At 43.0% G+C, this 11,897-nt stretch overlaps 1 protein-coding gene and 1 non-coding gene across 4 annotated transcripts in view; one reads left to right on the forward strand and one right to left on the reverse strand.

The window, feature by feature from the left end:
- The window catches only part of LOC115309366, a 138,268-nt gene extending 130,154 nt beyond the window's left edge, over positions 1 to 8,114 (forward strand). For all 3 annotated transcript variants that reach the window (XM_040500076.2, XM_040207885.3, XM_029967630.4), the window contains 2 exons: positions 2,879 to 3,013; positions 6,924 to 8,114. In XM_040500076.2, the coding sequence (XP_040356010.1) occupies positions 2,879 to 3,013; positions 6,924 to 7,101 (313 nt within the window). In that variant the 3' untranslated portion in view covers positions 7,102 to 8,114. The remainder of the gene's footprint in view (positions 1 to 2,878; positions 3,014 to 6,923) is intronic.
- Positions 8,115 to 8,427: 313 nt separating this feature from the next.
- On the reverse strand, positions 8,428 to 8,503 carry Trnas-cga. Its single transcript has one exon. It is a non-coding gene; the product is annotated as a tRNA-Ser (tRNA).
- Between the last annotated feature and the right edge of the window lie 3,394 nt (positions 8,504 to 11,897).

The raw sequence follows: 11,897 nt of genomic DNA on the forward strand, positions 1-11,897 counted from the left end.
TATCAACTGCCTCAAGAACCGAGGTTCAGACTGTTTTTACTTTCGTGCGAAGTTCTCCTCTAAATGGCAGCTGTAGTGTACGTCCGCGTTTTGTTCGTTTTCGAGTCTCGAGGGCATGAATACTTCACCTTAGGCAGCGTGTAGAGCCTAATTTAATTTTTAGGTGGTCCAGTCTCGGCTTTATGATCGAAGCGCGACTCCGACTGAGGCCCCCACGGTGCTCTGTTCGGGCAGCCCTGGTTGTCAGCACGTGCATCGTGCGTGCCAAGGCCACTTGGGGCAGGAATGCAGTCGCACTATGGTGCCTGGAAAGCTGCGACGTCAACGACACTCGCGTTGCCTCGTTCATTCTACCAGAACTTCCGCGACCAACCGCCAGGATCGCGACATCCGACAGCGTGACACTCGAGCTTTTGTGACGTCATTCGTTGCTGCCTGGAGACCGCTTTCCATGTGAGGGCGGAATAAGACACACGAGTCGAAGACGCGTTCCGGGTACCGAAGTGCTCGCCCACACAAACGGAGACGCGGCTTTGACACGAGGTTTAAGTCGCAGTCCCTCCGCTCATACACCGCACACTATAGGCTGCGCAGCATGTACAGAAAGCCAGGTGCTTCATCTTCGTATTTGAATGTATCGCGGTGGTACATACGTATACTTGGAACATGCGTGCGGATCGTTCTTTTCGTGACCAATGTGACTAGGAAAACACACCTCGAACAGTCTATGCAGGCATTTAAAAAGGCTATCTATCCCATTACGGTGTGTACGTATGTCCGCTGTTTTATCTCTTCTCCGTCTGGAGAGTTATAATTCCGAGGCACGGGGCCTATCCGCAGTCGTGGCTGAAAGTGAAAATTCGTGGCGTGTCTTAAAACGGTATTTATCCGGGCCGCTGCCAGCTGGCGCTGCTGGCCCGTTTGAAGTGTCCCCCCCCCCCCCCCCCCCCCCCCCCCCCCCCCCCCCCCAGAGCCGCGTGTCGTCGAGCTTCGCGTCGTGTGTGCCCCTTACATCTTTGATGGCTGGCCAGGGCCTTTATGACTGGCCCAACAGCCTGGGTGGATTATAGATGGCGTCGCGTGCGCGCGATGGGGAAGAAGGGCAAACGGGAGGCGAGGCGTTCGTGCTGTGCGCGCCTGCCACTTCCAGAACCGATGGCCCAAGCGCGTTTACGATGCGACGACTCGTGAACCCTGCTCGCTCCGATGCCCACGTGACCAACCATGAACCCCCTGGGGACGATTTCTTTCACGATATTTGTTTCCACTAGTCCGTCAAACTGCTGTACACTTTCGCGGCGTTTAGTAGCGGAAACTGTGGCGGACGAATTTGTAAGTGACCAGCTACCCGAGTAGTTCGGTACAAAGAGACGGTACTAATACTATCCCCTTCCAGATTTATCACCCATTCCGTCTGAGTTCGAAATCTTGTCTATGACCCCACTTTAGAAACCCTACTCGGGTTCGCTTCATGGACAGCAAATGTGTGCACGCGCCAGGAATGTGTCCGTTGTAGGAAATCAGTAGTGCGACTTCGTCCCACGGCACCTGGATGGCCTTTTTTATGCTGAAAGCCTGGCATGTCAGCGATCTTATATCGCAGAGAGCTGAATTGATAAAAGCGGATAACGCAGGCAGCGCTCGTACAAGGCAGGGGCCGATTTCGAAAATGTTGCCGCCAGTTTTTTCTCATGACTTCGAAGAGGAGAGCAGCAACAGTCCGACGAACAAGAAACAAAAAAAAAAAGGACGAAATGTTCTAAATTTTTATGCAGACTGCACCACGGACCTGCATATGTGTACGCTGTTCCATATATTCATGCTTTGATTCGCGCCGTTACAACTTGGAGTTTTGAATGCAGTGGTCTTCTGAGAAAATCAGAATGTCGAGCCTTCTTCTTGCCATCCACTTTGTTGGTTAGTTGCGTAACGCCCTATAGCGAGTAAAGAAAAGCGCGAAAAAAAGAAACTAATACTAAAAAGCAATGTCGCTAGAAAAGCCAAACGCTAAAGAAAATTAAAAATAAATCTTTCTCACTAACTACTAAAATACCAATATGTTTTCGATGTACCGTGGCGGGATTTACCCGATAAAAAGATTTTTAATAAAAATGTATTTTAAAATTACAGCATTTCTTTCTTCCGCAATGTTTTCGGTGATCGGACGAATTAATCGATCAATCTGTCATGTTTAAAAATACAACTAGTGCGCAAAGAGCATCATTTTATAGCTACAGTAATTTAAATCAAATAAATCATATTTAAATCAAATAAACTTTTCTCCACCAGGTCGCTATGTACTGTTCATATCACAATCACCCGGAACTTGCAAATTAAGTTCAGTGTAGAAAAAAATTCTCATATTTGTACGAAGCGAAGATACAGTACAAATACCATGGGACATAAAAAAAACATAACTCGACACAGCACCAAAGCATGCTGCACGAGCACACAGAAAAAAGACCAACCGATGCTTAGCACCATTTCTCCAGTGAAAGCATGACTGTGCCGCCTCGTTACCTGTAAACAATTCTCCACAGAAACTTCGGGGCACGTTTGTCAAGGTGGGCGTGCCAATAGATCCATTTCAAAATTTCGCGCCATCGAGGAGCTGCAGCGTTGTTTGGGTACGTGTTAATTGTGAGCCTCTATTGGACACGAATATGACGTCAGCGTTCGGGGAGGACTCGGATACAGTTCCACAGTTCGTGCCCGAGAAATGGCGACCGCCACTACTGCTTCGTGGAGCTTTAAAAAGGGTTTGCTCTGTGGCTAGCGCTCCGTTGTGACGTCACAGGCCCGGGTAGACCTTCTGGGTGACCGAATGCCAGCGCAGCGGAGGCGAGTCACTGAACTCTGGGCCTTGTTCCGCTTTCAGCCGCAGCCGGCGAAGCGGCATCTCCGACCAGCGGCTGGCCGAACTGGAGACCCTTGCTGGGCTCAAGTCCCTCCGGCACCGGCTCAAGGGTATCTCGTTCCCAGTTGCCTACGGACTCGTCGACCCCAACAAAATGTGAGTTCCGCCACGTCCCACCTTGACGATCTGTGCGTGCTACGAGCCATTCCAACCTATTCAGCCTCGCGACTGTTTCGATCTGGATGGGCATCGTAGCGACGTGCGATCTTGTATCACCACTGCGGGATGCACGTTAAAGACCCCAGGCTAGCACTGGCTAGCTTCTTCATCTTCAGCGTCAGCTTCGACGCACCTCGAAGGCAGACGCTTGCTCTCGTGACTGTGCACATTCGGTCGTTATCCGTGGTAGTTGAAGAACCAACCATTTTCATAAACCACCTAAGCCTGGGTACACAACGCATACAAAGTGGAAGAGAAAAGGAACAGAGTGACACGAGATATCTCAATTATGTTTTCATTCTGTTGTCTTTCTTCTTTCATTTTGTCTTCATTCTGTCCCTTTTTTTTTCTCTTACACTTCGGATTCTTCTTGTTCTCTACCCAGTCTCAGGTGGTTTAAAAAAAAAAAAAGGTAAGTCTAGACCTACCGCTTTATTTAAAAATAAGATGTTTGTTACTAGGCGACTGTCTAGACACAACAGGTTGATTTTTTTTTTCTAAATCACTTAAACCAGTGTGTAAAACAAACTTATCTTCAATTTAATTTTGTCATAGAGTGCAGTTTAATTAAGAGTCTTTTTTTATGAAACAACACGCCACACTTTTTTTTTTGTAGATGTTTGATCTTTTTTGGCCAATATACGAGCAGGCCGCACCAAAAAGCTGGAAAGAACCGAAGGGAAAACATAAGGGAGTGTCTAAATCCACGCACCGGGATGTATAGCCAAGTCGAGGGGGGATTGGGTACATCCACGCACTACGGCACTTTCCGCGTGGATGTAGCTTACGTAATAGTGGGGTCCAATCTATGAGCCGCATTCAAATATCGTCATTAGGAAATACTGCGATCCTCCAGCTACGTCATCAAACTTTGCGAAAGAGAGAAATAAAAAAAAAAACGCTCGCTTTTGTCTTTGCGATTACAACCCAACAAAGAAGTTTCTTGGTCAGTGGCGTTATGTGCGAGTATACTTGGGTCCCTTTAGTGCCAATAAGCTCGTGTAAAATGAAAACTTTCCAAGCGAATATCGTTGCACCGTCCTTGTAAGTACAACATAAAAAGTGGAAAGCAGTAAAAATTTCAAAGCTCTAAAATTGCTCGCCCGCGCACTGTTGTTCGCACTTGTTCAGCCCTATCTAAATTTTTGTTGTTTGTTTTACTTCAGCACAAAAATTAACACACATGAAAAGATTAAAATGGTGAAAGGAACAGTACGCAAATATATTCACAGCGAGGAGTTTGGGCGTCGCCGCCTGGTGGACAAACAAACTCAGAACTCCAAAGGACAAACTCAAAACTCCAAACACTGCTAGGTGACGGTGCGCGACCGAAAAAACCCGCCTGGTCCTGGTGTCAAACCAGGGACCTCCCTATCCAGTGGAACGCTCTAGCAACTGAGCTAAGCAGGAGTTAGACGACAGTAGAGCAAACGGGTTTTATCAGCAGCTACCAGTCTAACACCAACAACGGAGAAACGGCCTGCATTTTAAGGTTATGATGCTAACGCAAATAATGCAAAGGTGGCAAGCGAGTTGGACAAGAATGGCAATAATAATCTCTGGAGAAGGGGAACAAGGGGGACGAAGGACAAACACCATGTTTGGAGTTTTGTGTATGTTCCCCTTGTTCTTCTTCTCCGGGGATCATTATCATCATTCTTGTCCAGCTCGATCGCACCTTTGCATTATTTTCATTGTCATTATATAAATCAAATAGAAATTAAATCACTACCTAAATATATTTTCTTGACCTTGCTAGGGATGCTGAGATAATCTAAAGTTGTGGCCAAACTCGCATCGCATGAAATCTAGATTGGCGATATCGTCGCCCTCGCAACGGATGTTCTTTGAAAATACTGCTATACGAGATCCCTTTGTGGGGTGTGAAACAGGGGTGTAAATACGGGTGCAGAACGCGGCAAATTGTAGCCGCTGACCTCGGTGGCACCGAGAGAAAGAACGAGAAAGGGAGCGACAAAAAAGCAGACAATGGGTAAAGCGTGTTCGTTTTGTCGTGACGAGTTGACGTCGTTCGAGTGCTTGTCACCTTTATTTAGCTTTATGCAATGTGCGATTCCAGTTCTTTCTTGTAAAGTTAGCTAAATAAATAAATAAAGAAAACAAAAAGCTAGGCACATAATTTACGGGTGATGTTTTGTTGCTTCTATGTGTAAATTGGCGTCGCCAGCGATATGGCAACATCGATAAACCACCCACTGAGACCAAGGATGTTCGCGTCTATGCCCCGCCATTTCGAAACCCTTTTCTCTAGATTATTATATTTACTCAGTGTTGCGAGATACTTTAGTACATTGCGCTTAAAGTACTACTTTAAGTAGGTTTAGGAAACTTGTACTTTATTTGAAATACATTCTCCGAGTGTGTACTTGAACACTCATGAGCGATATGAAGGTGGGCAGCCTTCTTCTTGTTTTTGACGCTCCTGCAAGTTTTGGAACAAGCTCTGTTCCAGAAAAGGTCTAGAACGCAAAGTTTAGACCCCCAAGCCACGTACGATTTGAGAAGTTGAGAGTTAATATAGCTCTAGGGAGCCGTAAAACAGATAAGAAACCAGGTAAGGTGTTCACCTTTATATTGCCGGCGGATGTACGCTATTTAAAGTATTTTTCTGGTACTTTCCGAGGAAAGTACTACTTCCGACTTTAAAGCACGCACTCTCCAAATTGGGTCTTGCTAAATTTTCATCGCAATATGATGCTTTGTCAACACTGAAGAAATACTGGGAGGGATATTCTACTAAATATAAAAAATAAGAACATAAAACACAGTTCTTCCTATTATTCATACATATATCCTTCTCAGCACGTTCTCCTTAACACGCCAAGAATATCCTAGTCTCAACAGAAACGCGAGCAGACGACGCGATGCTCCGTTTGTACGGAGGGGGGGGGGGGGGAGCGGAGTGGGGGGTTACAATTCTAAGGAGAGGACACTCCTCCACGAGGGTATTGCTTGCGGAAACTACGGGGCTGACGGAAATCGGAAGGACTTCTGAATTTGGCAAAATTTCCGAAAATAACTACTTTGTGGCTGATTGACTATCACATATTCGCCACCATTTCCAAAAATAACTCATGCACCCGCGATTACTTCTAAAGCAATGCACACCAGTTAAAAGAAAATACACTGTATAGTCTGGTGACCATATCCCTCAAGGTAGAAAACGGGTCATCATAGTGGAAAAGGGTGGGGGGGGGGGGGGGGGTACTAAAGTTTTAGATTGAGAGAAAAAATTTAATGAAATTCTACATGCGTGCTATATCTACATGATTGTACATCCGTGTTATATCCAGAAACTAATATATATATATAAACATTTCCTCACACGCGCCTTCGCAAGGGAAAAGGCGCTTGTGGGCAAGAGCAGTTCTAAATTTTACTCTCTGGGTAAATAGTTTAAAGTACCTACCGTTATTTTTGTAAAATATACTTGTAACGAATAGGCATAGTTGCGGTTTGCTTCTACTCGCTTGGAGCCAATTTCGAAACTATGTACTCGTGCGAAAACAGGACATGATTCTATATTGGGATAAAAAGACGGGACGGCAGAAGTGGACCTCAAAAACGGGACTGCCCCGGCCAAAACAGGACGTCTGGTCACTCTATGCATAGAGGAATAAAGGAGCATCATGAAAAACTGTTAAAAGGTTATTGTACTTTACTTTAAAAGTACATTGTGTTTATAGTACATTACTTCAAGTACGTTGTGCCCGGAGTACTTACTACTTTACTTGACATACATAAGCTCTCCCTTACTTTGTACTTTAGTTCAATTATTTTTTGGGCGTACTTCACTGTATTTACTTTATGGTGTGATATTCAACAGCGGCAAGCGCAAGCGCTCGTTCGAGTCCCTCGAAGACAGTCAGCAGCCGCAGCAGCAGCAGGGCGGCGAATACCAGACCGGAGAGGACGGCGGCCTCGAAGACCTGCTGAGCGGCATGCCGACGCCCGACATGGTGTCCCGGATGCGGCCGTCCTCTGACCAGCTGCTCAGGATATAGGCGCCTTCTTCCCAGCGCCGCGCTCCCACCCTTCTGTCCCCGCGACGGACGAACGAACATACAAGCAAAAACAAAACGAACCGAACTTCTAGTCACGGCCCTCGCTCGACGTGCGACTTCCCCCAATCGTCTCGTTAATGGGCCACGTTCGGTGTTGCCGCGAGGCTTCGTGTTGAAACGGTGTTAGAATCGTTCGAAAGTACCCTTCAGCTTTTCCCGAGCTGAAGGGTACGCGATCGAAAGTACCCTTCAGCTTTTCCCGAGCTGAAGGGTACGCGAGCTTTCTGAGCGCACAACGTATGCGAAATTGTAAAAAAATGGCGTATGCGAGCTGCTTGCAGAAGAGGTAGGCTACGCAGTAACGTTGAATGATATTGAAGGCGGCAGGGTGAAGCCGTAATCTCGTTTTGCATAAAGGTAGCTACGGTGTGTTTCTGTTTCCTTTCTCCCAACGCTCGTTGAACGACGACGACGGCGCTATCTGGTACTTAGCACAGTAGCTGACGCCGTGATCGAACGTCCGTTTGCATGCTTCCTTCGACTTGTTCCACATCATGTAGAAGAGGGAGTACTGGTTTCATTGACAGTGCTAGTTATCGATGATCTCTGTAGTACTATCCGTGCTCCATAAAATTTTCTTCACGCAGTCGTTAGGATCAATAAAATCATTTAGCTAGGCCTGTAACGGTTCATTAAGTGGCCACACAACTCTCGTTATCGTCTGCTCAGTGGTAATGCAGTTCCGCCTTCGCGTGACTGTAGTTCTACTTAGACGAGTCTTCAACTGTTATGTCGTCGTAAAAAGTTTATGCATTTATATATTTATTTATTTATTTATTTATTTATGAGCCCCTTTACACACCTTTCATGGTATTTGTTGTTGCCGTTTGTAAATAGTTCGGTGGCTGTACTTTCTGTTATTTATTATAAGTGGCGTGAAATACGTTCGATCATTCGTTTGCGTACCTTGTTGGGGACAAGTAATTGTTCTGTGAAATAAAATTCGAAGTGACGTCACGTTTATCCCTGTCTTATTTGTGATCGAGTGCATAGATCGAATATCAATCCTACGAAGCCCTGTCTTCGAGTATAACACCGAACTGTCAAACATGTGTGTACAAAACAGAACCGTTGATTTCCCGATAGTATCGACAATAAATTAAGAAAGTAACACGTTAACCTTTTTATGTGAATAAATTTGTAAAAACAAAAGCAAAGAAAAACAAAGAAAACAGATGGACGACGATAATAATCCCTGTAAAAGGGGAACAAGGGGCAAACACAAAACTCCAAGCAGAGATAGGTGACTGGCGAGCGACTGAAAAAATCCGCCTGGTCCTGGTATCGAACCAGGGACCTCTCCATTTCGAGTGGAGCGCTCTACTAACTGAGCTAACCAGTAGTTGGACGTCAGTAGAACAAACGGATTTTAACAGCTGCCACCAGTCTAACCCCAACAAGGGTGAACGGCCAGCATTTTAAGGTCATGATAATATTAATAATACTAATAATAATAATAATGTTTTTTTATTCACTTTACAAATACATATAAATAATGCTGGCCTACAAAAGCAGTATTCTGCTTGTGCGTAATGGAATGGAATTAATGCAAAGGTGCAAGCGAGCTGGACAATAGCGATAATAATCCCTGGAGAAGGGGAACAAGAGCTGTGCTTGGAGTTTTGCGTTCGTCCTTTTTCCCTCTTGTTCGTCTTCTCCAGGGATTATTGCCATTATTTTTTACCAACTCGCTTGCACCTTTGGATTTGAATTGAACTTGAATTGAACTTTATTTTCAGCAACATTATGCCGAGTACACCGGATAAAGGGCTACCAAAAGCTAGCTTGACTCTGTCCTGTGCCCTGGCATGTTCAGGGAATGCATGATTTAAAAACTATCCTATTTATACATTTCTAAAATTTATACAAAACAAGTCCCAACACATTTCATACAAACTCCTATCAAAACAACTGAAAACATTCGTATAAAATTGCCGCAAAAAGAATTATATTTACCTAAACAGAATAAAAAAAAAGGCGCACAGTATTTTTAGTTTTACGTGAATACAAATGCGGTTCATACAAATACTGTTAAACAGTGTAGGTAGGTTATGAGCTAGAGATGCAGTGTATAATTTGTACGAAAATGAGGAACGTTCCAGAATTCTCTGTGACTAACATTGATGACTGATTCACGTTTAATCAGGTTTGCTAGATCCACCAAGAAAGCAATGCACTCCAAATTTGAAAAGGCGTAAGAAAATAACACACGATAGGCATAAACACTGAAAATTTTCAAAACGTTGTAGTTCAAAAATAGTGGTTTGGTATGTGTGTTGCATGGAACATTTGCCATAAAACGAAGCATTTTTTTTTCGTTGTGCCCCAGACTAAATGGCAGTAGTCCATTTATGAGCCAAACGAGCATGATAAATTTGAATCTCAACTTTTTAGGCAGAAGAGAGCGACATTGAACAGTACTGCCAGCCACATTTGAGTTTATGAGTTAGGAACTCTATGGTGTTGATTCCATTGCATAAACATTGAAAAAAAAAAATGACGCCTAGCGTTTTATGATTTTTCACTATTTCAGTCTGGCTGCTACCAATTTTAAGCGAATAATCAGTGTCAATATCTTTATTTGCTGGGCTAAATACAATCGCTTTTGTTTTAGCAGTATTTACATAAATGCCATTTTGTTATGACCATATAAGAAACTTCTCAAAGACAGCTATATCTTTAATTATCAGTTCATCAATATTCGTCACAGTAATGAATATTCTAGAATCATCTGCATACATTATGAAACGTGCGTGTTGACAGATGTTGACGATGTCATTAATATACACATTGAACAAAAATGGGCCAAGTATACTGCCCTGTGGAACACACGACTTCAAAAGTTGCAACGAAGAAATAAAACCATTTATTAAAACACACTGCTTGCAATGTTCTAGGTATGAATGAATAAGTCCTAAAGACGTGCCCCGTACTCCATAATAGGAAAGTTAATCAGTGAGCGTTATATGGTTAAGAGAATCGAAAGCTTTGCTAAAGTCAATAAAAAGTCCAAGTGTCAACTCTCTTTGCTCTATATTTCTTAATATTAGTTCATTATGAGATAACTAAGCACATTTTGCGGGCTTTTCCTTGCAGAAGCCAAAGTGAAAGTCAGTTAACACTGAACGTTTAATAAAACAAAGTCATCTAAACGACGCAAAATAATTTTTTTAGCCCTTTAGAAAATATTGGTAATGACAGATAGTGGTCTATAATTTGTAACGACATTTTTATCCCCTCTTTTGTGCAAAACAGAAAAGTTTGCAAATTTCATGGTATTTGAGAACTTTCCAGTTGACAAGGCCAACTTAAGTATGTATACTAACACTGGGGCAATTATATCAATCACAAATGTAGCGGGCTTTATTTGTATGCCATCAATGTCGTGACTTCTTCTATTAATTAGCCCCATAAATGCGCGAAACACTTCTGGGCAAAAAAAAAAACTGATTTGTCTACTCGACTCGAGATAAACAAGGAACCACACTGATTGTGAGCGCTAGAAGGTAAGTTGGGTGAAGTGGCGGTTAAAATACTCGGATAGCGGTATTAAAGTTGACATTTGGGCTAGTTGGTAGTCTAACATATCGAGGTATTTATTGCACAAAGTAGAAAGAAGAACAACAGGACAGAAAACAGCGCCACTCACAACTATGTTAACTGTATTCCCGACACTCTTTCACTAAGTACTGAAAGCGTACCTATTGATTTCTTTTAATTGCTGCTTTGAACAACATCGTTAAGGAACTACCATACAAAGGTGTGACGCTTTTTGTGCGTGTCATAAAAAAGACGTTTGTGACAATCTGATTTCCATTTTTTTTTAAGTGTAGATGTAAGTTGATTACGATATTTCTTGAACGCAGTAATGTCACGGTCATCTCTTGACGACAGATAAGTGGGATACAAGCGACTTTTTTCTCGTATCTTTGATAAAATATTTGGGGTAACCCCAGCCTTCCTTATTCGGTTTTTAACCGTAACTGTCTTATACGGTAAAGACGCAACATATATAAACTTAAACGTACCAATAAACTCGTCATATGTGCTGTTCACGCAGTGCTTCAAAAATACAGTGCTCCGTCAGATTCCATGACTGTATTTTGAAAACATCACAGTTAGCGGCCTGTCACAGATTGAAAAGTGAAATGTTTACTAGAGCTGCTGGATAGTTAGAGAGTTTTAAAACATAAAAATATAGGTAAATGGTCGCTTAATTATGTCACTACTTATCGTACCCGCACTGCCAACAGCAGTGTTTATATTCGCAATGAAAGCATCAGTAGAAGTTGATGTAGTATGGATGATTCAAGTAGGAGACAAAATGACATTGAAAAACTCGCCACTAAGAGTGTCATTATAAGTCGCGACGAAAAAGACGAGTTCTTTCAAATATTTACGTTTAAATCACCGTCAAGAAAAAGCATACAGTTATTCACACCAACAAAATCTAAATATATCTCAAGAAAAGTTAAGCAATTGTTAAAATTGTCGTCTGGAAGGCAATACATTACCGATAGCAGCTGACGCCCATGTTTCAGGCTCACAATTTTATAGTAATCTGTAGTTTCATTAAATTCGTCAAGTATTTCGCACCGAACATCTTCTTTCAGATAAATGTAAACCCCGGCCCCTCGTTTACAATTCCGGTTTAATAAAAAATAATTGTAATCAGATAAAAGCATCCTCTTCACTTTGGTACCGTGTTTCGGAAAACATTATATTATTTGAAACAT

Source organism: Ixodes scapularis, unplaced genomic scaffold (genome assembly GCF_016920785.2).
Source record: "Ixodes scapularis isolate PalLabHiFi unplaced genomic scaffold, ASM1692078v2 PGA_scaffold7__128_contigs__length_106722199, whole genome shotgun sequence".
NCBI classification, from domain to species: domain Eukaryota; kingdom Metazoa; phylum Arthropoda; class Arachnida; order Ixodida; family Ixodidae; genus Ixodes; species Ixodes scapularis.